The 25806-nt window shown below is 44.2% G+C and overlaps 1 protein-coding gene across 17 annotated transcripts in view; it reads right to left on the bottom strand.

The window, feature by feature from the left end:
- The window catches only part of BTRC (beta-transducin repeat containing E3 ubiquitin protein ligase), a 176472-nt gene that overhangs the window by 21445 nt on the left and 129221 nt on the right, over positions 1-25806 (bottom strand). For all 17 annotated transcript variants that reach the window (XM_073354542.2, XM_073354546.2, XM_073354547.2 and 14 more), the window contains 5 exons: positions 19999-20230; positions 8586-8772; positions 5067-5163; positions 4097-4234; positions 2983-3101 (listed from right to left, as the gene is read on the bottom strand). In XM_073354542.2, the coding sequence (XP_073210643.1) occupies positions 2983-3101; positions 4097-4234; positions 5067-5163; positions 8586-8772; positions 19999-20230 (773 nt within the window). The remainder of the gene's footprint in view (positions 1-2982; positions 3102-4096; positions 4235-5066; positions 5164-8585; positions 8773-19998; positions 20231-25806) is intronic.

Genomic DNA, 25806 nt, shown 5'->3' with positions numbered 1-25806 from the left:
TCATACAGAGCTTGTTGACTATAGAAGCTTCTATTACTTTTTGACACTTAAGCTTGTAACACATTTATGCATCTATATTTACCTGCTTTAACCATGTAAATAACTCGTTTCCTTTTCCTACTTAATAAATGTGTAGGTAGTTTATTGTAGGATTGGCTACTAGCATAGTCAGTGAGATCTAAGGTGCGACTGACCTCGGGTAAGTGACTGGTCCTTTGGGATGGAGTAATCTGAATATTGCTGTGATCCGTTGTGTAAAACAAAGGCAGGCTCAATTGGGTGGGGAGCTGGATCAGAGCACCCAAGAGGACTGTCTGTGACTCCATGTTTAGGCTGTTATAGCACCTGAAGAGTTTCTCTCTGATATTTAGTTGGTGAATTCTAAGTATAGGACGCACAGCCAATTTGGGGCTTGTGCCCTGCTTCCTGACAGGGTACCCGGAGGTTGGTACCCATGCTCTTGAGCCACTTCAGGCAGCGTTACACCTGTCATTTGGGATATGTCCACACAGCTCTGGGAGGGTGCTTCCTAGTGTAGGCAGGCAGACACGCGAGCTCTCCTTGAGGTCGCACACTGAAAATAGGAGGGAGGCCACAATGGCCTCGGCAGCAGCTTGGGCTAGCCACCTGAGTACAAACTCCCCCAACTCCCAGGGTACATATTTGTAGTTTGAAGCGCTGACTGTACCGCTGTGGCCATGCCATGAAGTATACTAGCTGCTGTGGCAGAATACCTTTGGTGCCTACCAAAGGCAAAATTTGCTCTGCATGAGCCCAGGATAAGAGTTATTGCTGGCTTGGAAAATTTAACAGTAAGAAAGAAAGAGGGGATGAACTCACTCCCACCTTCTTTTGAGTCACTGCACCTCAAAGGAAATGCGATTTGGTGAAAACGCACATCACAGCTGGAGTCTCACATTCATTGTGCCCACTCTTTTCAGTCTGAAAGCACAACTTACAACATTCCCATCTCCGCACAAAGTTACGGAAACCACACGCCTTCCCACTGCATTTATTTAAAGGCATGTCTACAGTGCTCATCGCTGAGTTATCTGAGCACCAGGCATTGGCATTACAAAACCCTCCTGGGAAAATCACACCCTCACATTGCAGAACAACATAAGAATCTCACTCCATCCAGCAGACATCCAAAAAATGCCAGGAAGAGCTAGGCAGTAAGTATATTCTTCAGGGGAGGCCTCTCTCTTGCACTCGTGGGGAGCCAGGCATACTGCACTGTGCATGTGTGTGCATATGTACACCTTTATATCCATCCACAAACAGCCCACACTTTATTGCACGGCAGGAGGCACACAGCTGAATGGTAGGGGGTCGCAGCTACGCACTAGGGCTCAGGTGAATCTGAAGAACTCAGCCTGAAGTTCACCTACTAGCATATCATCTGGTGGTCAAGAATCACTATCCCAAAGCCCTGCACAGACAGAGAGATTGGTAAGTAGTTCTGAGTAACCAATTCAGTGAAAACCATGGAGCCCCAGGCTGTGTAGACAGACACCCGTTTATGGTGGAAAGCACAAAGACGGCTGCCTCCAGTATGTGAAGGAACGAAGGCTGTGGACTACAGAAATGTGCCATTAGAAAATCAGCAGTATAGAGAAAGGGCTGTCAAACTGAGCAGGAGCTAGTGATCTAATGACTTACCTGGTCAGGTGGGTCCCTGAGATTTTGTATTGGAGAAATGTTAAAGTCCATCTGTACAGCCAACTGGATGAAGCCCTCCTTCTCAAGGGCTAAAAGTGTTCCATCGTTCAGCCTCTGGGGTCAGTGCACATATTTATAGATACAGCGGGAAATGAAGTATTCTAGGCAGTACCCAGTCTGCAGTTTGACCTTCCCACCATGGACTGGGAAACAAGAGAGTCTTTCACATCGGTCAGCCTTTTCTTTTGTACTCAGAGTTAAACATAATGCTGCCCCATCCGATCTCAGCGCTGGTTAAATGTCCCAGTAAGAGATGTGGCATGAATTCTGGATTTATGCAAATAGTAGGAACCAACAGAACTCCCAGCGCCACAAGCTTGTGTGTGCAATACGCAGGGGTTGAATTTTAGGGTCACCTGCTTATGACTGGTGGCTTCAAAATGAGTTTCGGCAACAACAGAGAGGAGGAGCCGGCAGCCACGGGAACAGGAGCATGAGTGCAAATGCTGCAGAAAAGGCAACTGACATAACTTTTGGCCTGCTTTCAACAGTGCTGCTTGGAGCTGCATAGTTCATACTCAAGCAGAAAGAGGGGACCTCCTACTCACACTGGCACAGGGAGACCTATTCTTCTGGCCAAGCTCTATCCTTCTTCCCCAGCCAAGGGAGAAATGTCCCTCCCCCCTTCCTGCTATACACAATAGTGAGCTGGTGAGTCTCTAGTTCAACAATTGAACATGTATTTCCAGATATTTTCATTTCGTGAAGTGATCTCATTACAATTTTGCCCACTCTAGTCTCCTGAACCAGGCCCCGTGACCTTCCCATCTGGAGAGTAGATTCTAACTTGAACTGTCCAGCCTTGCAGCATGGGTTTGGCGATGAGCGAAGAGAACAAGGTCATAGAGTGGTAAAAAACCATTTAGTTGAAATTTAATAAAGACACACAGGGAATCTAGCCAGGCATCTTGTGTTAAATCTAATGGAAGAGGTGTGGCTAAAACCCCTGCATGGCTTTGAAAACCTAACCAAGGTCTTTAAAAATCTCTACCCCAGGGCAGATTCTTAGTAAATTCTTAGTAAAAATTCACAAAAGTCTCCTTAACCCAGCTTGGAAATCTCCAGTCTTTGCTTATTTTCCATTTCCCTGTAATAGGCAGCAACACTTGAGTGGCAAATTGATTTTTAAACAAGTAGGGCTTCTTGCTAGAAAGGAGCTCACTGGGACGACTCCGTGGAAAAGGCTGAACAGAGAACAATTAAAAAAAAATCTTTGCCGTACCGTCTGAGGGCACAAAGCTCAGTTTCAGAAGTACATACCTGACGGTTGAATCAGAAGATCCAGTAGTGATCACCCGCTCGTCATACTGCAGGCATAAGACGGAACCTGTGTGTCCAGTCAGAATTCGCTTGCATTCCAATGTATTCTTATCCCAGATCTAGGGTGGCAAACAGCCTGGTAAGTAAGACGTTCATCACTGTATAAACGGTGTCTGTTGCTGGGCTGGCTGTTTCGGTGTTTATTACATACTGTTTGCGGATCGAGCTTCCTTAGTAGCACAGAATGCACTTTGTTATTCCACGGGAGCTTTGGTGCAATATCAAACATTCTTAATATCTCTGGTTTTAATATAAATACAGGCTCTACGCTTCTCATCAGGGAACAGGGTCGCCTGTCATGACGGGAGGACCAACAACACTGCTAGCAAAGTCCGTTCTATAAGGAAGCGGAGCATTTCTTGCCAGGTGAGACAGATTTACAGACGTTTCCGGGGGAAGGCTACCTTGTGTGCGCCAAAGAAAAACTCGCCTGGGCTAGTCCAGTGTTTCTCAACCTTTGTGACACCAGGGACCAGCTTGCTGCCTTCCTGAACGGTGTCAGGGAGATTGCAGGGACTGGCGCTGGTCCACGGACCCGTTGTTTAGAACTGCTGGGCTAGGGCACCTTCTAAAAAGTTTCTTACCAACTGCTTCCTCCCACACTGAAATTAGGACACAATATTCATAGATTCATAGATATTTAGATCAGAAGAGACCATTATGATCATTCAGTCCGACCTCCTGCACAATGCAGGCCACAGAATCTCACCCACCCACTCCTGCAATAAACCTCTCACCTATGTCTGAGCTATTGAAGTCCTCAAATCGTGGTTTAAAGACTTCAAGGAGCAGAGAATCCTCCAGCAAGTGACCTGTGCCCCATGCTACAGAGGAAGGCGAAAAACCTCCAGGACCTCTTCCAATCTGCCCTGGAGGAAAATTCCTTCCCGACCCCAAATATGGCGATCAGCTAAACCCTGAACATATGGGCAAGATTCACCAGACAGATACTACAGAAAATTCTTTCCTGGATAACTCAGATCCCACCCCATCTAATATTGCTCATGAAGCCTGCTTTACACACCCTAGCTTGGCCACCTTGGGGAGTTCTCACCTTGATAGTGTTGTCTCGCAGGCCACTTACTATCTTCTGATCGTCATACTGTAAACAATAAACCCCTTTGCTAGTTTCACTCCGGCAGTGGATTCTCTGTAAACTGTGCCTTCCACACCGCCAGTTTGATTCTATTGTCTTGGGGACGGGGAGCAGAGAAGAAAGAGAAGCAAATTAGAGAAAGTCCTGTTACATTTCCCAACAAGGCAGCCCATTAGATGATACAGCGTGCTCCCAAGGGAAGTGGTGGTGGGGGAACTAAGGCTAGAGTGATTTATAATGACAAAGTGCTGGAGAGTATAGCATGGTGAATGTTGTTGCATGGGCCATGTTGGGGATCCACAAGCTGACCTAAAAGGTTTTTTCCATCTCTAACTTCTGTGACTCTGTGGAGCGTTCAACAAGAGGACGCTCAGTGACTAAAGAAAAGCAAAAAGATCTAGATCTAGCCGGTGGTTATATGGCCTCAGTGATCAGAGCAGCTGAGCACCTCTCCTGCAATTAAGAGTTCAAGCATAGACAAGAGTTGGTACCTTGCACAGAACTGGTGCCACATGTTTGATGCCCTTCTCTTTGAATTTCACGGACTGTCCTCTCCGGCAATGCACAGGTCTCCCTGGCTCAGCTCTGGCACCTCACCACAACCTCTCACTAGGCCTCACTATTTTTTCATAGAAAGAGCCATGAGATGCCTGAATGCTGTCCAGCTGCTGCTATGACACCGTGTATGCTGTGCAGATTCACCAGAATCTGCTACTTTAAATACATCTGACAGCTCATGCAATTACATTCAGGGAAGGGAGTTGCTAAGCCCTATGATCTTTATTTGACAACTCCAAAACACGTGAATTTGGGGCAAAACATATGTATGCCATGAGCAACATTTATCAAAACCAGTGTGAGGGTTTTGCTGACATTTTAACAAATCAGAAAGTTAAAAACCATACAAAATGAAACGTTTGTTTCTTACCTCTATGTCCTGTATAATTTTTGGATAAAGTGCTCTATAGAAGGAGTTGGGTGGGGCAGTCCCATCAGGTGGCTTATTTTTAAATAGATACTGTCCCCTGGAACACAAGAAACATTTCCCATTCAACACAGTCCACTTTTCAGCAGTGTTGGGCAAAGGTTTCTAAGGCACTTTACTAGATGCATTGCTGACCGTAGGGGCAGGGGACTGATTAGCATTCAGGCATGGTGGGCTCAGTAAGCACTGTTTGATCTGCTCTGTGACTGGGTTGTATTTGGATACGTGACAAATTCGGATATGTGACAAATTCAAAACAGGTATTAGCAGACACCTAGGGAATTTCAAATGTGTAATGCATATAGGTCATGAGCCACTATTGCCCAGTATGTGAGAAATAGTGGTTCATACGTCCCCTGGCTTCTGTAGCTACTATGTGTGTCACTTTTAAAAGAAGGGGATCAAACCTTCATAACTGCCAGTGAAGTGGGGGAGGGTCTGCAGGGAAGGCCAGCAATGGGAGAAAACTAAGGAAGGCAGGCCCCCCAAAAATGTTACGTGCCCAAGGCTTGAAAGCTGCATTAGCAGGAGTGACATCTGCTTTGGCACATGGACATTTTACGGCTGCTGCTAGATTCTGGTAAGCAACATTTCATTAGTGGCTCCTTCCTCATTTCAACACAGATTTGGAATACTCATATCCCAAGCTAGATTTTTGCTTCAAAAAAAATTCAGTAAACGGCAATCACTTCCTGCTGTGTAAAGAACTTTAATTCCTCATCCTGAAGTTAAGAAGTCACCAAACACGGTGTGGAAGCTAGTAAACCCTACCATGGGCGTACTAACTGCTGTTTTGCCTGGCAACATGCCTTGCGAAGTGGAGATAGGCACAAATGCCTCGGAGTGTAATCCTGGCATCAGAGGCATGGCGTTTACACTGGGCCAGCTCTCTGCTCCTCCCCTCCACTACTCCATTACAGCATGATTAATTGTTCCAGATCCCCATGTGCCTTTCTTGTCTGTCCCTTCCTCACAGTACACCTTGAAACTACAGTACACCTTGACAGCTCAGGCCTCAGCTATACATAGCATGAAACCTGCATCAGAGAAGCTACAAAAATGATCTGAAGTTTTTAGTTTATAAGGACAACAAAATAGAGTGCTGAACAAGCATCTGAAAGACACACAAGGGGAACGGCATATATTTAAATTCCCTAAGAAATTAGTTTAAACACATGTTTTGGGGCAGAGCAGTTTTCAGCTCCATACTTAGAAGCCTGCAGATTTTCAGACTACAAGAAGTATCAGCCATTAACAGCACTGGAATAAAGGTTTGTGTTTCCGGTCTCACTCTCCAGGATGTGTGCACATGACCAGATAGGCACATGCATGCAAGCAGGCAATTGTGGTCCAGGTCCTAATCATTGCAGAGAGAAGTTGATACAGTATTTGCACATGTGGAGTGCTTTTAGAAGAGTGAAGGTTAATCACAGGGGCAATGTTCTGAAGACTTCCTGGGGAGTCCTGGAGGCTCTTGGAAACTGCACATGCTTTGGAGGTGTGGACAATGCTTGACCCAGACCCTGGAACATTTAGGTTACATCTGGGTTGGTCTTCAAATAGAACCAGTTGCGTTTTAGCTAAAGAAGTGCTTGGAATGATATAGAAGTAACTATTTCATGTCCCCTCCCCAGCTGAGGACAATCGGACACTGCAGGGGTGCCCCAAGGACAGAGCCTGAGGGACATGTACCCATGTACTTTCTCTCTCTATATATATATGACTGTAGGGTAAAAGGAACTCAATCAGCTGCAGGTTTTGATGTCTAGAAAACCGAATGTCTTTTGGTCACTATCGAGACAGACACAAACAGTGCCCAGGTATGTTTGTTTTTTTATAGTAAATTTTCTATAAATACTTGTGCCAATCCATATGACCCCACTCATTCCTGGCAAGTTGTCAGTGTGGTCCTTTGTGCTGCAGAGTTTGGGCTCTCCTGTTGTAAGGTACCAGGAAGCAAGTGATGAAATCAAGTGGTCCATGCACCGAGCTAAGTGAAGAGCTTTAAGCGAATGACACCAGTCATCTATCATTCTGAACTGTCCATCTATTCACTTCCCTGTGCCATCCAAAGCACTGATTCCAAGCTACAAAATGCTATATGGCAGGTCCCCAAGTTAAATTAGATATTGCCTGCCTCTTTTCCCCACCCAACTGTTCCTAGGGTTAACCCCCTCCTCCCTATCAGAGGATATTCTCCCTGGGAATACATGCTTGGGGAATTCCATCCTGCAACCAACTTAAACAGGACACAGTGCAATCCTGAGGGAGCAGCATAATGATGGGGGTGGAGGAGTATACTGCTGACCTTCAAATACCCATACGATCAGCAATGGGCATCAATGTAAAATTCTGAATATAGAATGAAATACAGGACTGGGATTTCTCTAAATATAGAATGAAATACAGATAATCATGGGAAAAAGAAAAGGAGTACTTGTGGCACCTTAGAGACTAACAAATTTATTTGAGCATAAGCTTTCGTGAGCTACAGCTCACTTCATCGGACTAACACGGCTGCTACTCTGAAAGATAATCATGGGGCTTCTCTAACATTTCCCCTTGTGTCCGCAGCTAATACTGTCATGGAAAGGAGTACTGAACACTTCTGATAATCACTATGCTCCTGGAAGCAGATTTGCATAGTATTAAGGACAGTTCATAATCATGATTTACTTGTCTTTGTAATCTGTGACAAACAGTGTAACAAAATGAACTTCAACACACAACAGAATTTTTGTTTGCAACTTTGTATCTTTTTTTTCTTTTTAATAGCAACTAAAATGCCTAAGCTGTCACTTTTATCTTGTTTATGAAATATTCATACCCAGCTTTTTTGCCGCTAACATCCTGGGGACACCCTTGGAAAAGAAAATTATGTATTAAAGGGCTTACCCTAGAGAGGGAAAGTTCTAATGAAGTGTTAACAGAGCAGCTTCAAACTCAAGGGAGACCCTCGGAAGGCTATTCCAGCTGATTATTAACTAATCTATCTGCATTTCTAGAGTCCCCTACTCTCCACGGTACCTACCCTCGGATTCCAGTTTGAGGAGTGCACAGATACAGCGTAGAGTGAAAGTTTGCTGAGGAAACACTAATTCATACCACACGCCCCAGCTCCTAATCCTAAAAATGTTTTTCTGCTCTGAACTGCTGGTGAGCTTATTGCCCTTCTTAGGCATATGCAGCTTCTTACTATGAAACTGAATGAGAGGCTGAACAGATTCTGCCGTTTTATCTCTCACTCATTACTGAGATACTGGAGCACCTGTGAGAGGGGCAGGGAAAAACACGCGAAAAATTGGCGGTAGAACCAAAAACGACCAACCTCCCCAATCCCTGAATTTTGCTGTAAACAAATGTCAAACTAGAAACAACAGGGGCTGACTACAAATGTAGCATTACACACACACCATCCACTGGCCTAGATGGCTAAGAAAGCTGAATTTGCAATTCCCTCACCATCCTCTCCTCTCTGCCAACCCTCTCCACAACGAGTCTGTCCTGACCATTCTCTCAATAAGTTTCTTCCACAGCATGCCATCAGATGTCACCCGGTACCATTCCTTACACACCAGCTCAGCAGCACATAATGATTTGGCATCCAGGTACGACAGTATGTTCTCGGCAATGTGATCCAAACCCCGAGCTGGGAAAAAAAAAAAAAGAGCATTAGTCATTGGGGAGATCGTAAGACAGTTTAAACAACTCCCCTTGTCTATTATGGAGATGCAGTCTCTTTCCTATCACTGCTCATCCATTCCCCTGTATGCAGAGCTGGACCAAGTTCACAGAAGAGTATTTGCTGCTAAGTTCAGGAACAAACAGTGTTTTCCCAACTTGTTTTGGATCAAACACAACAAGGCATTAAAAATAATAAAGAATCCAGGAAGTCATTCCAATCTATTTCTATGGGTTTTAGCACTAGGGGGATAGTCTATGGATGGCATTTCCAACGCAGCGATGCAGCCCCCAAAATATCTCTATATTAGGACCATTTCTCATCTTGCTGCTACAGCTGTTCTCATGTTCCAACGTCTCAAAAGCTGTTTTTGCTAAAGTAGTAGCTTTTGAACGTAATGAAGAAAAAAATATATATTCCCAGTGTGTACCCTGAAGGGTAGTGGTACCTTTAGACATGGGAGGGGGGAAGTATATGCAGATGCATGGAGGAGAGACAGTCTAAGGAGAGAGTGAAGCAGGTTTGCTGGTATCATTTATTTCAGTAGGTGGAAGAAAGCGTATGCTGACACTGTCATTTGCAAACATTTTCCAGTGTGAATACCAGAAGGGTTGCTTTGTGTTTCAATAGTGCTGCAGTCAAATGGAAGACAATTGACTCAAAAAAATAAAAGGGCACTCGACCAATAGCCTGGTTAACACCCCAGTGGATATATAATAGGATAAAATGTTGGACTACAGTGGGGGGTTCACCCTGTGTTGTTTAAAGTGAATGGGTTTATCCATTACAATTCTCTACCACCCCCTCAAACCTAATCTGCACAGAGGCCTCAGAGGAATAAGATGCCTATAAAATAACATGGTTGCACTAATAAAGCTTCTCTTGGCTGCTGTTCTAATTCACAAGTGAGACAGCAATAGTGAGGGGGTTATTGCTCTTCACAGATCACATTTCAGAGGCTTCACAGAAGCTGTAGTTAGGAGGAGTCTGCCCTCCCCCAAGCACAAAGTTCTGCCCAACAAAGAGCAAGCATGCCAGATTGGTATTACATGCAACTTCCCTCCTCTCCCTAACGAAACCCACTAAACATCCGGAGTGGGATTAAATACCTCTTTTCTTACTCTTATTACAACAGCCTCAAAGACTGAGCCCCATTTGTCAGCAGCACAGAAGTAGGAAGCAGTAAATGAATTGTGACTGGTTGAGTCACATGTCCATACTTAAGCAGATGGAAAGTGAAGCATGTATCAGCTGATTCTTATCAGAGTTCACAGGACACTATCTGTTCTAGCTTTTGTGTCAGACTGATAAATTAAAAGAGATCTCAAAATTGGCTCCTCATGCATGAAAATGATATAACACAGCATGGCTCCTGATTCCTTCCCTTATTCCTAATGCAACAGTTTAAAACGTAGCCACATGCAGAGAAACAATTTTATGATGCTTTGGGCCCAATCCTCCACCGCCCAACGCCTTGTATCATTTACAACTGTGCAAAAAAGAGCATGCAGATGACGACACAAGGTACCAGGTGGTGGAGAAAGAGACCCAAACGTGTCTACACCGATGCAGAGTTTGGGTGCTATATTGCAGTATTAACCCACCAGGGTTCCCAATTGTACAGTTTCAGTTTATACACATAGATATTACACATATAGCTTTACGAACTCTGTGAAAGAAGCTGGATTGATAGTTCTGAAGGCTGAAGTCCTCTGTTTATCAGTTGAGCAGGTGCAGGATGGGGAGTGTTTCCTCTAGCCACCCCTTATTTATGTGTCACAAACTTCATCTAGTGGGGAAAGGTGATGTCAGTTTGCTTTCCCACGGCCTGAAGCTTTCACTGACACCTTAGACACTGTGCGCCCACCCCTAGAGTTGATACCAGTAGTTTCAGGTGAATATACTGAGCTCCATAGGAATTCTGTATGAGGAAAAGAGGAAGGAAGGAGAAAGGATGGCAAGAAATGGGCCCACACTGTAGAAGTTCTGCTTGCCGATTCCTAATCAATCCTCACCGATCATCCCTCTAGTTGTCCACCTCCCCCTGACTCTCAGTCTCCAAATGGAGCCATCTTTAGTTAGTTTTTATTTTCATTGCTGTGATAGGTGTATTTCAATCACAGTAGTTGACTCAGATCACTGATCTTAGACCATTTTTATAGAGAGATAACGGACCATTGTCAGAGAAAACTACCATCATACAACCCCCCTGCCTTGCCTCTAGTACTAATGGGGGGGGGGGGCGCTGGGGAGGAGGAGAAGAGGCAGAACCTATTTTAACAAGTGGCATGGTTACAATCCAATGTTATCATTTGTTCCCAAGAAACGGTACAATTAATTTATAGTATAAATTTTAAGGAATTTCTTATTTAGAGAAGCCACTTTAAAATGGACATTTTCCTTCACCAAAAATTATGGTAAATTAACTTGAAATGTGATTAGCTGTCTATTCTTCCATATCAAATTATCTTTCAGGACAGTACTGGTTTTACAACATAGTCCTAGGCAGAAAAGCTTTGTCTTCCTGAAGTTGAAAGAATCTTTCACTTACTTCACACACAAAAATCTGATGCAAAAAATGCATTTTCCCTCCCCAAAACACCACACACACATATTCTAAACAGTCTGGAAGTTCAAAGTTGAGGCTTCGCTTTTCAAAATCTGAACAAAGTACACAAATAAATACACAGTTAAAGTTACTCAAACAACCTTAACTCTGACCTCCACAGCACCAGGATAAAAATCAAACAATTTTACTCCAAGTTTAATAAATGTGCCTGATTGATGGATAAGAGGCAGTACTATGTGGGCAGAGTAGGTGGTCTGGAGAACCAGAATGAGAATTTGCCAACTTTCAGGGTTTTAGGGTGTATTTTGTGTGTGTGTGGTGGGGGCAAGGGGATGAGAGCGATAAAGTAGAGCTTGAACTTAACTTCCAGGCTTTTTAACATGTGCTTTTGTGAGAAAGCTACAAAGCTCTCCTGTGGGTTCTTTTTAGTTGAGGTGACATATTCATAATTCCAGGTGAGTCACATTTTTTTCTGAAAATTTCCTTAGGCTTTAAAAAATGTTTAACAATTGTCTGATCAGGAGTCACCGCAGTCCTTGCAAGCTGCCCACAGATTAACACAATTCCATTCCAGACAACCTTCTGCCTACTCATATGGCTTCTCACCTCCTATTCTCCTTACTGGAATCCTTGCCCTGCATGTGACATTTCTGCATGTGCACTGTACAGCCTGCAACTACATGCCCCTCTGAGATTCCTTGTCATTAAGGCCACATGTGTTGGGATATACACACTTTGGAAACATGCAAATTGATGCACACACATGCCACTTACCACTGTGCGCTTATTTAAATCACGGAATAACTGCTGTCTACATGCGGCAAACTAGAGAAAGGCCCCTCCCATCCGTTCAGTACCACACAAAAAGTGAAGTTTGAAGGTAGCTCTATTTCATGGATACAAGCAGTGAATGACAAGGTAGAAACAGTTATTTACCTGTACTGTAACTGTTGTTCTTTGAGATGTGAGCGCAGACAAGCATTCCACTCAGGTGTGCGTGTGTCCAGCTCACCAACTTATAGGAGTGGTGCTCACGCCCTGTGGCCCTTCCCCTCCTCTGGCTACTCAAAATCAGTGCCATCCCAACCCCCTTAGATCCTTCACACCAAGAGTACAGACTCCGATGCAGAGCGGATGGAGGATGGGTCACGAAATATAAATCTGCACTCACATCTACAGTACAGGTAAGTAACTGCTTTTTCTTCGAGTGGTTGCAGATGTGTATTCCAATCAGGTGACTCACAAGCAGTACTTACATGAGATGGAGCTTGGAGTCTACTAAAACGACTGCGGGACTGCCTTCCCCGAGGTTGCATCTGACCTAGACACAGTGGTAATTGCGCAGTGCTTTGTAAAAGTACGTACAGAAGACCAGGCATTGGCCCTGCAGGTGTCCAATATTGAAACATCTCTGGGGAATGCTATCGTCGTTGTATGACCCTGTAATCTCAGAAGAGGCACCATCTGAGCTACTTCACATGCATTTGTAATGCAGGAAGTTATCCACCTGGAAATCGTCTGCACAGAGACCGCCTGACCCTTCATTGGATCCGCATAGGAGATGAAAAGATGACCCAAAAAGGGCCCAAAAAGCTAAGTTCTCTCTAGGTAAAATGCCAAGCACTGTCTCACATCCAATGTGTGAGGTCTCTGCTCATCCACGTTGGAGTGTGCATTGTTAGGAGAGAACACCAGTAAGTAAATCATGAGGTTAAGGGCAAACAGTGAAACCACTTTAGACAAAAAATTTTGATGTGGCCATAGGGTCACTTAGTCTCTGACAAACTGAGTGTGTGGGGGCTCTGCCATTAAGGATTGCAGCTTGCTTACTCTCCTTGCAGATGTTATAGCTACAAGGAAGGCTGTCTTTTGGCACAGGAGGGACAGAGAACAGGTTGCCAGGGGTTCGACAATAATGAGGTCCCACAAGGGAACTGGCTCTTTAACAGGTGGGTAGAGACAAATGACTCCTCTTAGAAATCTCACCACCATGGAGTTTGAGAAACTTGACCTCCCTTGGATGAGCAGATGAAACTCTGAGATCGCCATAAGAGAACCTTCAATGAACTGAGCGACAGACCAGAAGACTGAAGTTATAACAGGCACTACAAGATGTCCTGAATGCAGGCCAGCACGAGCTGAATTCCCCATGCTAGCCACCAAACTGAAAAGCGCTGCCACTTGTCAAATAAGAAGCTGTAGCAGAGGGTTTCCCATGACGTAACACTTGTCAAACAGCTTCTGAACGCCAGTCCTCCTCTTAATTTTGCCATGAAGAATCCATGCTGTGAGGTGCAGGTTGTTCAGCGCCGGATGCCAAATCTGACTGTGGGGCTGGTTCAGTAAGTCACGATGAAGAGGGAGAGAGATGGGCAGTCAAACCGACAGATTGAGGAGACTGGAAAACCAACACTGTCTTGACCACACTAGTGCAATGAAAATCAGTCTGGCAAGATCCAACTTCAGTTTGAGAATGACCTGCGGGATGAGTGGGATCAGGTGGAAGGCCTACGAGAACACCAATCCTCACTCAGGTGGAAGGAGCCTGGACTGAGGCCCATTCAGGAACAAAATTGACTACACTTCTTGTCTTTCGTTGCAAGCACGTCGACAGCTGAAATGCCCCATTTTTCAAGATGGGCCTCAACAACCTATTCTTCAGGGACCATTCATGATGCTGAAAGACACCCCTGCTGAGGTGATTTGCATCGGGAGAACATCATTCACATGGCCATTCACCTACTGGGGATGTGAAATAGCTTAGCCAAATTGCCAAAACTTTTTACTGCCTTGTGACAAAGCTGGTTGGAGTGGGCTGCACCCTGTTTGTTCACATAATACACTGTGCTGGTGAGTATACGAACCACTATGCCTTTGATGTGCACCAGAAATCTCCAGTACACACTGTAAATGGCTCAAAGCTCTATGACCTTCACACGAAGAGAGGCTTCCTGATCTGTTCGCAGTCCCCGAATTTTCAAAGTCCCCAGATGTGCTTCCCCAACCCATTTGTGGAGGCATCCGTCATAACTGTTATGAAAAGCAGAGGACGGGTGAAGGGAATACCTTTACAAAAACTGATTCAATCTATTCACCACAGGGCAGGGGGCAGCACTCGCACTAGGCTCTCCAACAACTGACCATCTGAGCAATATACCAACTTGAGCCAGGTTTGAAGAGACAAAGGTGCAACCTCACATGCTGAACTACGCAAGTACGTGCGGTCATATGACTTAGCGACTTCGGACACACATGAATCCAAATGGAAGTGAGTGACTGGAGGGATAGTCCCAGACAATGAACTGTCTGAAATCACAGTTCAGCAGAAATGCCCTCAAATTCACAGAATCTGGTAGAACCCCAATACTCTCGATTTTTTTGCGGTGGTACTCAAGTTGATTTTGCTTTGTTTTCTATCAGACCCAGCCCATCGAGGAGACCCAGTCTGAACCGGACATGGTTGAGGAATTGATCTGGTGACTTTCCCCTCACTAACCAATCATCCAGGTAAGGAAAGACATGGCTTGGGAAAAATTGCCACATGGAAATAGGAGTTTTGAAGAACAAGGGCAGCAAACCGGTGGTTGTGATTCAAATCTGGGAGGATGGCAGCTAAGGTAACTATGCAGAATCTCATGTGCTTGATGTGCCTGTTGAGACCCTGGAGTTTGAGAACAGGTCTCATGTCCCCCTTGGACTTGGGAATCAGGAAATACTGTGAGTGGAATCCTTCTCCTCCCACCCCAGCCCACCAATGCTGCAGGGGGTCTTCCTCTAATGCCCCCAAAGCTCACTTAGTCTGGACCTGCTGTAGGAGCAGTGACTCGTGAGGGGGGTCCTTGAAAACGGACAGAGTGTGGGGGAGTGGAAATTGGATGGCATAACTTGATCCCACATGCTTAGGACCATTTGTCTGAGATTATCACTTCCCAAGCACTGTGAAAGTGAGGAAGCCTGTCCCCGAATGGTGGGAAGTTCACAACTGGTGTCGATCAACGAGTCAAAATGGCTGCTTGCCCAAAGCTGGGGGAGGACAGGCTGGCTCATTAAAGTTAGACCCAGGAGGTCTTCCTCTGTGCGACTTGTGCCCCTTCCTGGAGTAGTCCTGCTGCCTTGATAGGTAAGATGTCTGCTGGAAGGACCACTGCGGACAGTACTGTGGCTGCCATGGCTGACCCAGAAATTGGCACCTTTCTATGGCTGGGGTAAAGCCCCCCAATGAATGCAGAGTTGCTCCTGAGTTCTTAAATGAATGTAAAGTCTCATCCATTTTGTCAGAGAAGAAAAAAATCAATCATTGAAAACTAGGTCTTCTGTTCTCTGCTGGACCTAGGGTTGCTAATTTTGGCAGGACATATTCCTGGAAGTTTCATCACATGATATAATCTTTAATTAATGGTTAATCTTTTAATTCCTGGAGACTCCAGGACAATCCTGGAGTGTTGGCAACTCCAGCTGGACCTCCAAAGCTATGCCAGAGTGCTGCACGCATGAGGCCCTTCTCAGCGTGATTGCTGAAGCCATAACTCTGGAAGCTGCATCTGTTATGTCTGGTGCCGACTGCAAAGATGTCTTGGCAGCCAGACAACCTTATGCAATAAACATTCTGAACTCTTCCGTGGAGGGTTCGGGCAACTTGTCTGTGAGTTTGGCTATAGACTCCCAATTCCCAAAATCATATTTCAATAACAGTGCCTGCCGATTTGCAATGCCCACTTATAAGGATGAGGTCGAATAAATTCAGAGAGCCAATCTCTTAGTACTCTGTGTCCTTGGGCATGGACTTGTACCGCCCTTGACATCATCTCTCATGAGCTGCTGTTACAAGAGAGCTAGGGACCATATGAGGATAGAAGCACTCAAAATCCTGCATAGGAATGCAATATCGTTTGTCAGTACACTTTGCCATAGGAGGCAAGGAAGCTGGGGTACACCACAAAGTCTTATCAGGTTCTAACAACGCTTCAAGTTATAGGGAGAGCCACTCTCCTTGGGTCCGAGGACTGAAGAATTTCCACCAACTTGTGTATATTTTCCTGCACAAACTCAGCCTGAATACCCAAGGCTGAAGCCATTCATTGCAAGAGATCCTGATGTGATTTAAAATCCTCAGCCATTGGAGAGGAAGAGTCTAGTATTGCAGAACCAGCTGGTGATAAAGATGAAGGAAGTGGAGCCTGTGGAACCTTCTGTGGCAGCCTGTATGAGTGTCTCAGGCTGAACCTGGGTTGAGGAAGCCACCTCTGAGTCAGCAATGTAGGTGACTGAAGAGAGAATACCGGGGATGGCCAGGAGACCTTGCCCTGGAGTGGGCTGACGATTGGGACTTCACAGACTGAGAAACAGTCCAGAGATTCCAAGGCAGACACTGAATATAGGGATATGGCATAGGTGGGCAGTAGGCACTGGGCCAAGACCCGCGGTCCCTATTGCAGGAGCAGTGCTGATCTTGGTACTGATTGTGATCCATAGGAGGTCTCAACAATCTTTGAGAATGAGGTCTTGGTAATGAGGGAGATGGTGCCTCCGAACTTGCTCTCGATGACCCCCCACCCCCAAGTCATCTGAAGACAATGGGGGATCCACCCCAGGTGCAGCAAGCAAACATCCAGCATTGTCCGAAGCCCAATATGCTGGCTGCATCGTTACCAAAGCAGAGAGAGAAGCTGATGCCTTGAAGGACAGGCAAGGGCACTGTACTCCCACTTGGCAGCAAAACAAGATGGCGCTGCAGTCAGGGTTGGTATCGATGCCATAGATGTGGTCTGCACTGCAATCATCATCAGTGCCGAAGATAGCAGCTGTGGTAACACGCCTCACGGTACCCATAAGGAGGTTGACCTCGAGTGCCTACTCTGAGTCTTGGCAGTACTGAAGACAGTGCTGTTGACTGAGACAAGTCTGCAGTCAATTCAGGTGGCACAGAGGACCACACAGAAGTACTCCTGGCAGCAGAATGCTCCTGAATAACTGGGGAGCAAGAACAGAGGGGCAAAGCAAGTCTGATGCTGCCTGGTATACCAATGGCATGGAAATAGCTGGTGCCAATGTTGTTGGTAATGTACTCAATGGGCATCGCATGAATGGTAAAGTGCTCAACGGATGCCGCCTCGGTACCGGAGAGCGAGTGGATGGCCCAGCTCCATCCCACATATCAGAAGAATCATGGTGATTGTCTTCGCTCCACCTGGAAGAGAAGGTGGAATCTCCCCAACCTCTGGAGTGGTTCTGCAGTCCGGAGGACCTGAAGAAGGAGAATGATCTCTCTACCTCCTGGGGGAGGCATGAGAGTCTGGTCACAGAACACTGGCTCGCTCTAGTTCCAAAGTTGTCTGAAAAAAGAAAAGGAAGACTTGTGGCACCGTTAGTCTCTAAGGTGCCACAAGTCCTCCTTTTCTTTTTGCGAATACAGACTAACACAGCTGATACTCTGAAAGTTGTCTGAGAGGATGAACGATCCACACAGGTCTCCAGTGCCAAGCGGGCCTCATGGCCAGCTCCACAAGGTGCTGCTTGAGGTGCAAGTCCCTCACCACCTCTGTTCTTGAATGATTTGCAGATGAAGCTCCTTTCCTTAATGTGTCCTTCTCCCAGGAGCAACAAGTACCATATATGGGGGGTCACTGCTGGGAACAGCCACCCCAAACAATGGACAACAGTTAAACCCTGGTGAGTGAATATTTATTCTAACTCCTATAAACTAAAAACATAAATACTGTTAAACTAACTTACTATATGGACAACAAAATCCAAGAGAGACCGAGATGGAACAGTGTGAAGAAAATACCACATCAAGTGCTCTGAGTCTACTCAGGAGTGGCAAGAAGGAACTGAGGGGGTTCGGAGGAACACTACCTTTAAATAGCCTGGGGAGGGGCTAAGAGACACAGGGCATGGGTGCTGCCCCTCAGGGCACTACTAGGCAAAGTTCTCTGGCTTGGGTGCAGCAGCCACACGCACACCTGAATGGAAAATATGTCTGCAACCACCCAAAGAAAATTTTTTAAATCCCTTCTGAAACGACTTCTGCTACTTGCCGAAACTTTCCAGAAAAAGGCCCCAAGGGTGAAATTAAGGGGTGAAATATGAGGTGGATTCGTTTGTCTTTGATGAAGTTGGGCAGAAAAAGGACTGAAAAAAATTGGGTTTATAACAGAAAGTGAGCGTGCTTCAGTGAGCTGTAGCTCACGAAAGCTCATGCTCAAATAAATTGGTTAGTCTCTAAGGTGCCACAAGTACTCCTTTTCTTTTTGCGAATACAGACTAACACGGCTGTTCCTCTGAAACCAGTCTTAACTATGGAAAGGCAAATGCCTCTTCAAATTGCTCCCTATGTCTGTGTAACAGAAGAGTTCCACACGTTATAATGCTGCTCTGGTACATGAGATTATTGCCATTAGACCTCTAAAAACTACCACAATAACACACTTAGCACAACAAAGATTTTTTTCAAGGTCTACCAGCGCCATTTGATTATGAGGCAGTTATAATTTATAAAATCCCAGGAATCTGTGTATTTAATTTCCTAGCAACACTCCCATGATGGTGTTATTCTTTATAAGATCCACAATTAAAAAACAAACATGTTTTCTCCTTCTTCAGCCCTAGAATTTAAGTATCATGTGGAACAATCCCATTAGAAGTCAAATGTTTGGAAAGAAGGAGCACGTAGGAATTGAGCAGCTCTTCAAAGGTCTGCACAGGATAAACAATATGTGTGAGAAATTCTTCCAAGCAATTTTCTCTTCAACTAAGTGTTCAGAGTCTTCAGCAAAGATGGCAACACATTTTACTTAATTCCATCAGAGACTCAGGAACCAAGCCATCTGAATTATAATATCGTCTATGGAGGTATGATCAAATGGTTTGAGAATGGGACTGAGAGCCAGAATTCTAAAGCTGGTTCTGATACTGTCTTGCTGCACAACCTTGGGCAAGTCACTTACTATCCCGTGCCTCAGTTTCCCCATCTGTAAAACAGGGAAAATAATGGTACCTCCCTCACAGGGGTACTGACAGAATTGTTTGCTCAGTGCTTTCCTCTACTTAGGTAGTTCTGTGACCCCCATTCATCACAATAGCCAAACATTTACCTGGGGCCAATGTCCTCAGATGAAAAGCACTATAGAAGTACAAAATATGAATATGTTATCACGTCCACTCTTTATCCTGACATGTTGTTCACTGTAGGTAATTAATATTCAAATCCGTGGCTACAGGAAAATATTTTATTAATAAAAAGGGGTCAAAATTCTGAATGAAAAAATCCCAAGGGAAAACCAGAGACGATAAAAGGTAGTTACAATTTTTTAAAATTCTGTTATTCAGACACTGTTACTGTCTTAATGACAATCAGATGCTCTGTTTTCTGTGTCACATGCCCTAGACATTTGGTAAAATCATCCATTTATTTCAATCAAAAGGGTAGTGATATTGAGTGAAATGTTACTACTACTGTGCACTTCTATAAAGCCTTTCATTCACAATCTGCTGCTACCTACTTCGCAAAACTTCTCCCTGAAGAACACTCTCCCACAGGGAACGCCCACTGTCAGAGGAAGCCAAATACCATAGCTCTTTCAAGGACAACCTGGAAGATCCTTCCCCCAACCGGGTGGAAATACCTGGCAGTGCAGTGATGAAGTCCCTCTGTAACATGGGTTTGAGGTACGAGTTTATATGTCCGTGCTGGTAATGACACATCTGGGAGATGAGATGTTCCACAAACTCCACTTGGTCGGACTCGGACCACTGTTCAAAATACTTGACGCACAGCTCCTTCTCTTTCTCATAGCTTGCAGACAGCTTCCTTTGTTTGGGCACAATCATGCTGGAAGTGCCATTGGCAAGTTTTGTCTTGAAAGGAAAGAAGAAAACATGAAATAAAGCTTGGGATGCTAACATTCTGAGTCTGCATATCCCATATCTTGCTGCTGTCAGTCCGCAAGTGGCCCCAGAAACTGGTAACCTTGGAGGACAGTACAGTTCATGCTGGAGCTGTACACAAAGGACTGTGGTTAGATGGAGAACAAGAGTGGCAGCTTAATACAAACACATTTTAGTTACATTTTACACACAGTAAAATGCTGACAGATTCCTAATTTGCCATTATCAGCTACTTCAGTGCACCACAGAAGACTGCATTTGTATTTTGTTTCTCTTCTAAAGTATTTGCTTCAGGGCTACAATGGACTGCTGCTAAAATTAATAGAAAATACATGAGATGGATAAGAAACTGCACAACGATCATTTTAATAACACACATAGTATACAGTAAAATCTGTTAAATCAACACCCCAACATCTGGTGCTCATCTGTACTTCATGCAAAGAATCAAATACTAAACTTTATAGTCACTGTTAATATTTTGCCAGAAGGTCTCAACATAGTCTGATTTTGAAGAAGGGATCTCAGGGACAGGAGAAAACAGACTCTTCACTCTATCGCCTAAAAGCAAGATGCACGGAAGTTTTGTTTTTAATGATTTAACTGAAAGAAAAGCACACGTATTGTACCATGAGCACATCCCAAGCCAAATTAGCTGTCAACTGGGAAATTATGTTTTCCCATGCTGGTTACTAAATAGCTTTTATTAAATACTAAACTAAGGGAATGTCTGTTTATTTTTAGGATTCTACTGCCCCAACTTAAAAAAAATAAAAAATAAAAAATAAAACCAAGTACAATGGTCTTACATTTAACCAAGACAAGTTTTAAAGGGACATTGTCAAGATATATCCATGTACCATGGAACCTTGATAAGTCTCATTTTAGTAATCTGCAAACCTGGTAAGTCTTACTAAAAGGTGGTGTCTAGCCCTACGTCACAGCAAAGCTTTAATAACAGACGGCACTGTAATGACAGTTCACATTATTAGATCATTTCTTTTACAAAAACACTCTAGTCTACATTTGCTACTGCATTATGAATTATCAATTAAAACCAAATTGCACCTATCATGATAAATATAAGTTATATTTTGTGATGTAGTATTTCAGTTTCACTGACTTGCTATACCACAATGTGTATTAACAAAATTAATGATATTTTAGTCAATCTAAAAGAAAATAACCAGACTGTACACGCTCTACATGTAATTTGTACCTAAGAGGAATATACATAGAATCTATTTACTGGGAGGAAGGATCAATGGAAAGATGTTAAGTGATTTGTTAAAAGGCTATAGAAAGTGCCTGCCAAAGCAGGGACAAGAACTCAGGAATTTCTAGCTCCCAGGCTTGTACCCCAGATTACACCTCCCTGTCCACCTAAAATCCTTACCTGTGTTACCCACACCTTGGATTACCAAAAGTGACAGAATGCTTTAAAATCTACTTAATTTTTCATTTAACAGAGATGGCTGGATAGATTTTCTTACAAAACTGCCCTGGTAAGTGGCAGCCATTTTAACAAAAAGTATATTCTGGCTTTGTATTATGGTTTGAATTAACTCTGACTTTCTGAGACCATAGTACGGTACAAGGATAACAGATTGTATCATTGTTCAACTTTGCATCACGAGCAAACTGGTCTGCAACACTTGTTTTGTTTCCTTTCTCATTCCCCTCAAAATGGAGCTGAGAGTCCTCAAACACTGGGGAATGTTTCTGGGAGCATTCAGTAAGGATCATCAAAGATAGCTAATAGCTGGTGGCAGAGTTGCAAACTAACAGCAAAGTATAAAATCCTTGTACAATGGTTTTATATTCTCTCATCATGTGGATAATAGTGTCCCATAAATGGGATATTTGGAGGGAGGAGAAACACACACTCTTCTTCTGGACACTCTCTTTATATAGAGAGAATGCTGACATCTCTGAGGCAACTGTGGGAATGAACTCCATGGCGTGAAAGGTTGGATTTTTCCTGGCAATGGCATGGCATACAAAGATTAAGGATGGGCTGTATTGAACATCAGCCTTGAGGGACTCTGGCTGTTTTTACTGCAGTTTAGCTGTTTGCAAAATAGAAAAACCCATGAAATGCTGGAGATAGTTGACAAATGGTGTATTTTACAAGCCTGACCTCATTTCATTTCTCATTTCATTTGCTGCACAGCCAATCTTACAGCAGGCTATCTCAATAGAGCATGGTTTTTAAACCTGTACCCTCTGCCTTTTGTGTCCTCCTTTCAGTGAGAACAGTCACTATTTGCTAGAGCATTAAATGCCCTCTTATCTGTTGCAATCAAGAAGCCCCTCCAGAAGAGACAGTGCTATCAGACATATGGATAATAAAATGAAGTTAAATATTCATACAAATGTACCACCCAAAAGGTTTTCAGCCCAGAGCTTTCTACTGTTTGTTGGGATGAAGATGTATTACCTGCCTCACTATCAAAAATAACCACAGACAACAGGAACCGCAAACAATCACTGCATGTTACCCAAAGAAGATGCATCTGTGTACGGCATGGGAAAGCGCCCAAATGTAGCAGATCACAGTCCGCCACCTTTTTCTTCTTCCCTCCCAGGTTTGAATGTGGAGGCATGACCCTGCAGACGATAGGGGCCACCATTCAGTGCTTCATTTTGATCTGAGCAGCGTGACATGCTGGGACCTGTAGCTTCTGTGAGTGGCACCTTTATACTTGCAGAGGTCTATTTCCTCCTGAGGTCCCTTCCAACCCTGATATTCTGTGATTCTATTTCAGTGATACCATTTTTGAGATGGGGTGACCAGCACTGAACACAATACCCAAGATAGTGAAGGCATTCCATCAATTCTAGTCAGACATCCTGGCACTGAACAGACTGGTTTAGTAAGCTGTCCGTAATTACAAGCTTTTCTTCAGGCCTGAAGAAGCTGTCAGACAGTCAAGCCCAAAGAAGAGCTTGGTGGAGCTTGAAAGCTTGTCTCTTTTACCAACAGAAGTTGGTCCAATAAAAGATACTACCGCACCCACCTTGTCTCTCTCGTATTCTGCGACAAACACAGCGACAGTAACACTGCAAACAACAATTACAAGGCCATTTTTCTGAGTGGCTACAATTAACAGAGCCTATTTGTATGCACGAGGAGGTAGGAGAGAACTAACATAATGAAGGACCTGAGTCTAAAGAATAGCCTACGTCTACAAGAAGGGGCAACATTTTAGTATGGATAAACAAAGGTTGGATCAGTCTAAATTTGTGTGAACAAAACAAAAATAACCATGGTATAACATGGTTGGCCCACCAACTTAGTAACAGAGGTTGTTTTGTTGTATAGATGGGGCTTATGGGTCCTTCTTCAGTATGGGAAAAGCCAAATGCCGGCACAGCTCTCCGCTACTATTACAAGAATCCATTTTTTCAGCCACACCAGCAATCTTTAATTTATTTATTTTTTGGGAAAAGGGTTGTAACACAGATGTCCCCTACTCACTGTAGAAAACCATGTTAGAGCTCTTTTTGTGTACATATTGACTCTGACCATAAGCTTCTTGTGGTAGGAACTGTCCTGTCTCTTGCAAAGCATGGATGCTCAAAAACCCCAGCTAGTGCCACAAGAAATGCACCTACATGTCTGTGAAGCTCTAAAATGGTTCAGAGAAAATAAAACAATGCTGCAAGTTTCTCACTTGAGTTTCTCTACAGCCAAAGGGGAGGGAAAGGCATTCCATGATATTCCAGCGCTAATGTGTCTTAGTCACTTACGTGGGCACGAAAGAGCATCAGGGGTCATGTGTTCTTTGGTTCTCAAACTCAAATACTTTGTCTTGCTTATTTGCAGTTGCATCTTTTCACTACTAACTATGTGCACCACCAGTGCTGGTAAACTCGCTGATCCACCTTAACAGCATTTTTGGATGGGTCCTACTGAAGGGGAGTGGGAAAAAAAGGACATAATGTTTAATTATAAGAAATGATTGAAATAGGCACAGACATACCCCGGGTGCCTCTGCACTGCAGCAAGCTCTAAACTTGTTATCGTTAATGGTTTAAATTTCACTGTGCTAATCATTTCAGGACACAAGCCTTTCTTGATAATCTAATGAATTATTCCAACATCCTTCAGCAAAAAAAATCCTCCTTGACAGCACTAATTACAAGACGTTTTCCCAGTGCTTATGTAAAATATGACAGAGCAGCAGCTTAGGGAATTGCAGAAAACTGCTTCTAATTTCCACTGAGAAACTGACAAACACCTCTCTTCCATCTCTCCCAGCTCTCAAGTAAGATTTAACTTTCTCATTTAGTTAATTACCGAGTGAGGATCATCATTTTCCTGGATCGGAGCGGCTCAAAGCCTTTATCGTGTTAACTTGTGAACTTGATCGATGGCTGCTGCTAAAACTTAATAACTTCACCCCCTGGCAAATTGTAAGATAAATATAATAGGAGAAACTCTGACAGTAAAAACCTGCCAGAAACGAGCGCTGTGTTTATGTTTCTTTGCAGGCAGCAAAAAAACAACCGACAGCTTATTACTGGGTGCGTGTTACTTATATTTAAAAGACTCCAGGCAGTTAACTTTCTGCGTACTGCTCAAACTTTGCTCATAAGATAAAAGACACTGGGGAAAGTCAAAGCAGTGTTACCACATGGGAGGTTGAGGGGCAGATGGGGGGAAACAGAGAGAGGGTAGCAAACAACATTGAAAGGAAAGTCATGGCCAATGTGCATGTTTAAGCAATTACAAAAAATCTAATGAATCCAGACAAATAACTGAATTAAACAGCAGTACAAGTCATGCTCAAATATTCTGGTGCACTTTAGAAGCTGGGTGGCAAAGGCAGAGGAATTAAATGGTGCAGCTACAGCAGCGAGATGTGTCTCTCTTCACAGTTCTATATCTGGAGAAGTCACTGTCAGCTGAACAATTCCAGCACTGTTGGGTTTTCAAGCCACCTTGTGGCCGCAAAATCATTTGCCCATAACCACATACCACTCAGTGCATGCTGATGTACTGGAGCATCTGAATGTGCCCCGATGCCCCTCATGTGACCCCTAAACTAATAAGAACTAGTACTTTAAAGTCAAGTTGGGAAGGGTTTGCTTGGGTGACCTAACAGCAGCACACAGCAGAGGCGGCAGGACACCGAGGCCCAAGTCCCATGGCTTGTGTCTTCCTCCTTGGGCCTGTAATTACCAAGGGCTGCAGAGGTAGCTTGCTTAGCCCTAGTGGGCTGGGACAGAGGATGGACATGTTCTGAAGTCACTTACCAGTAATCTCTTTAACTACATTGTTTTGAGAAGCTGGAAGGAGGATGCCCAAGATCGACCTGGGAGCATGGGTGTAACATATAATCATAGAATACCAGGGTTGGAAGGGACCTCAGGAGGTCATCTAGTCTAACCCCCTGCTCAAAGCAGGACCTCCTACCTAGGGAGGTGGTAGAATCTCCTTCCTTAGAGGTTTTTAAGGTCAGGCTTGACAAAGCCATGGCTGGGATGATTTAACTGGGAATTGGTCCTGCTTCGAGCAGGGGGTTGGACTAGATGACCTT

Source organism: Lepidochelys kempii, chromosome 7, assembly GCF_965140285.1.
Source record: "Lepidochelys kempii isolate rLepKem1 chromosome 7, rLepKem1.hap1, whole genome shotgun sequence".
Lineage (NCBI taxonomy): Eukaryota > Metazoa > Chordata > Testudines > Cheloniidae > Lepidochelys > Lepidochelys kempii.
The sequence above is the reverse complement of the archived record's forward strand: the minus strand, read 5'-3'. Positions and strand labels throughout refer to the sequence as shown.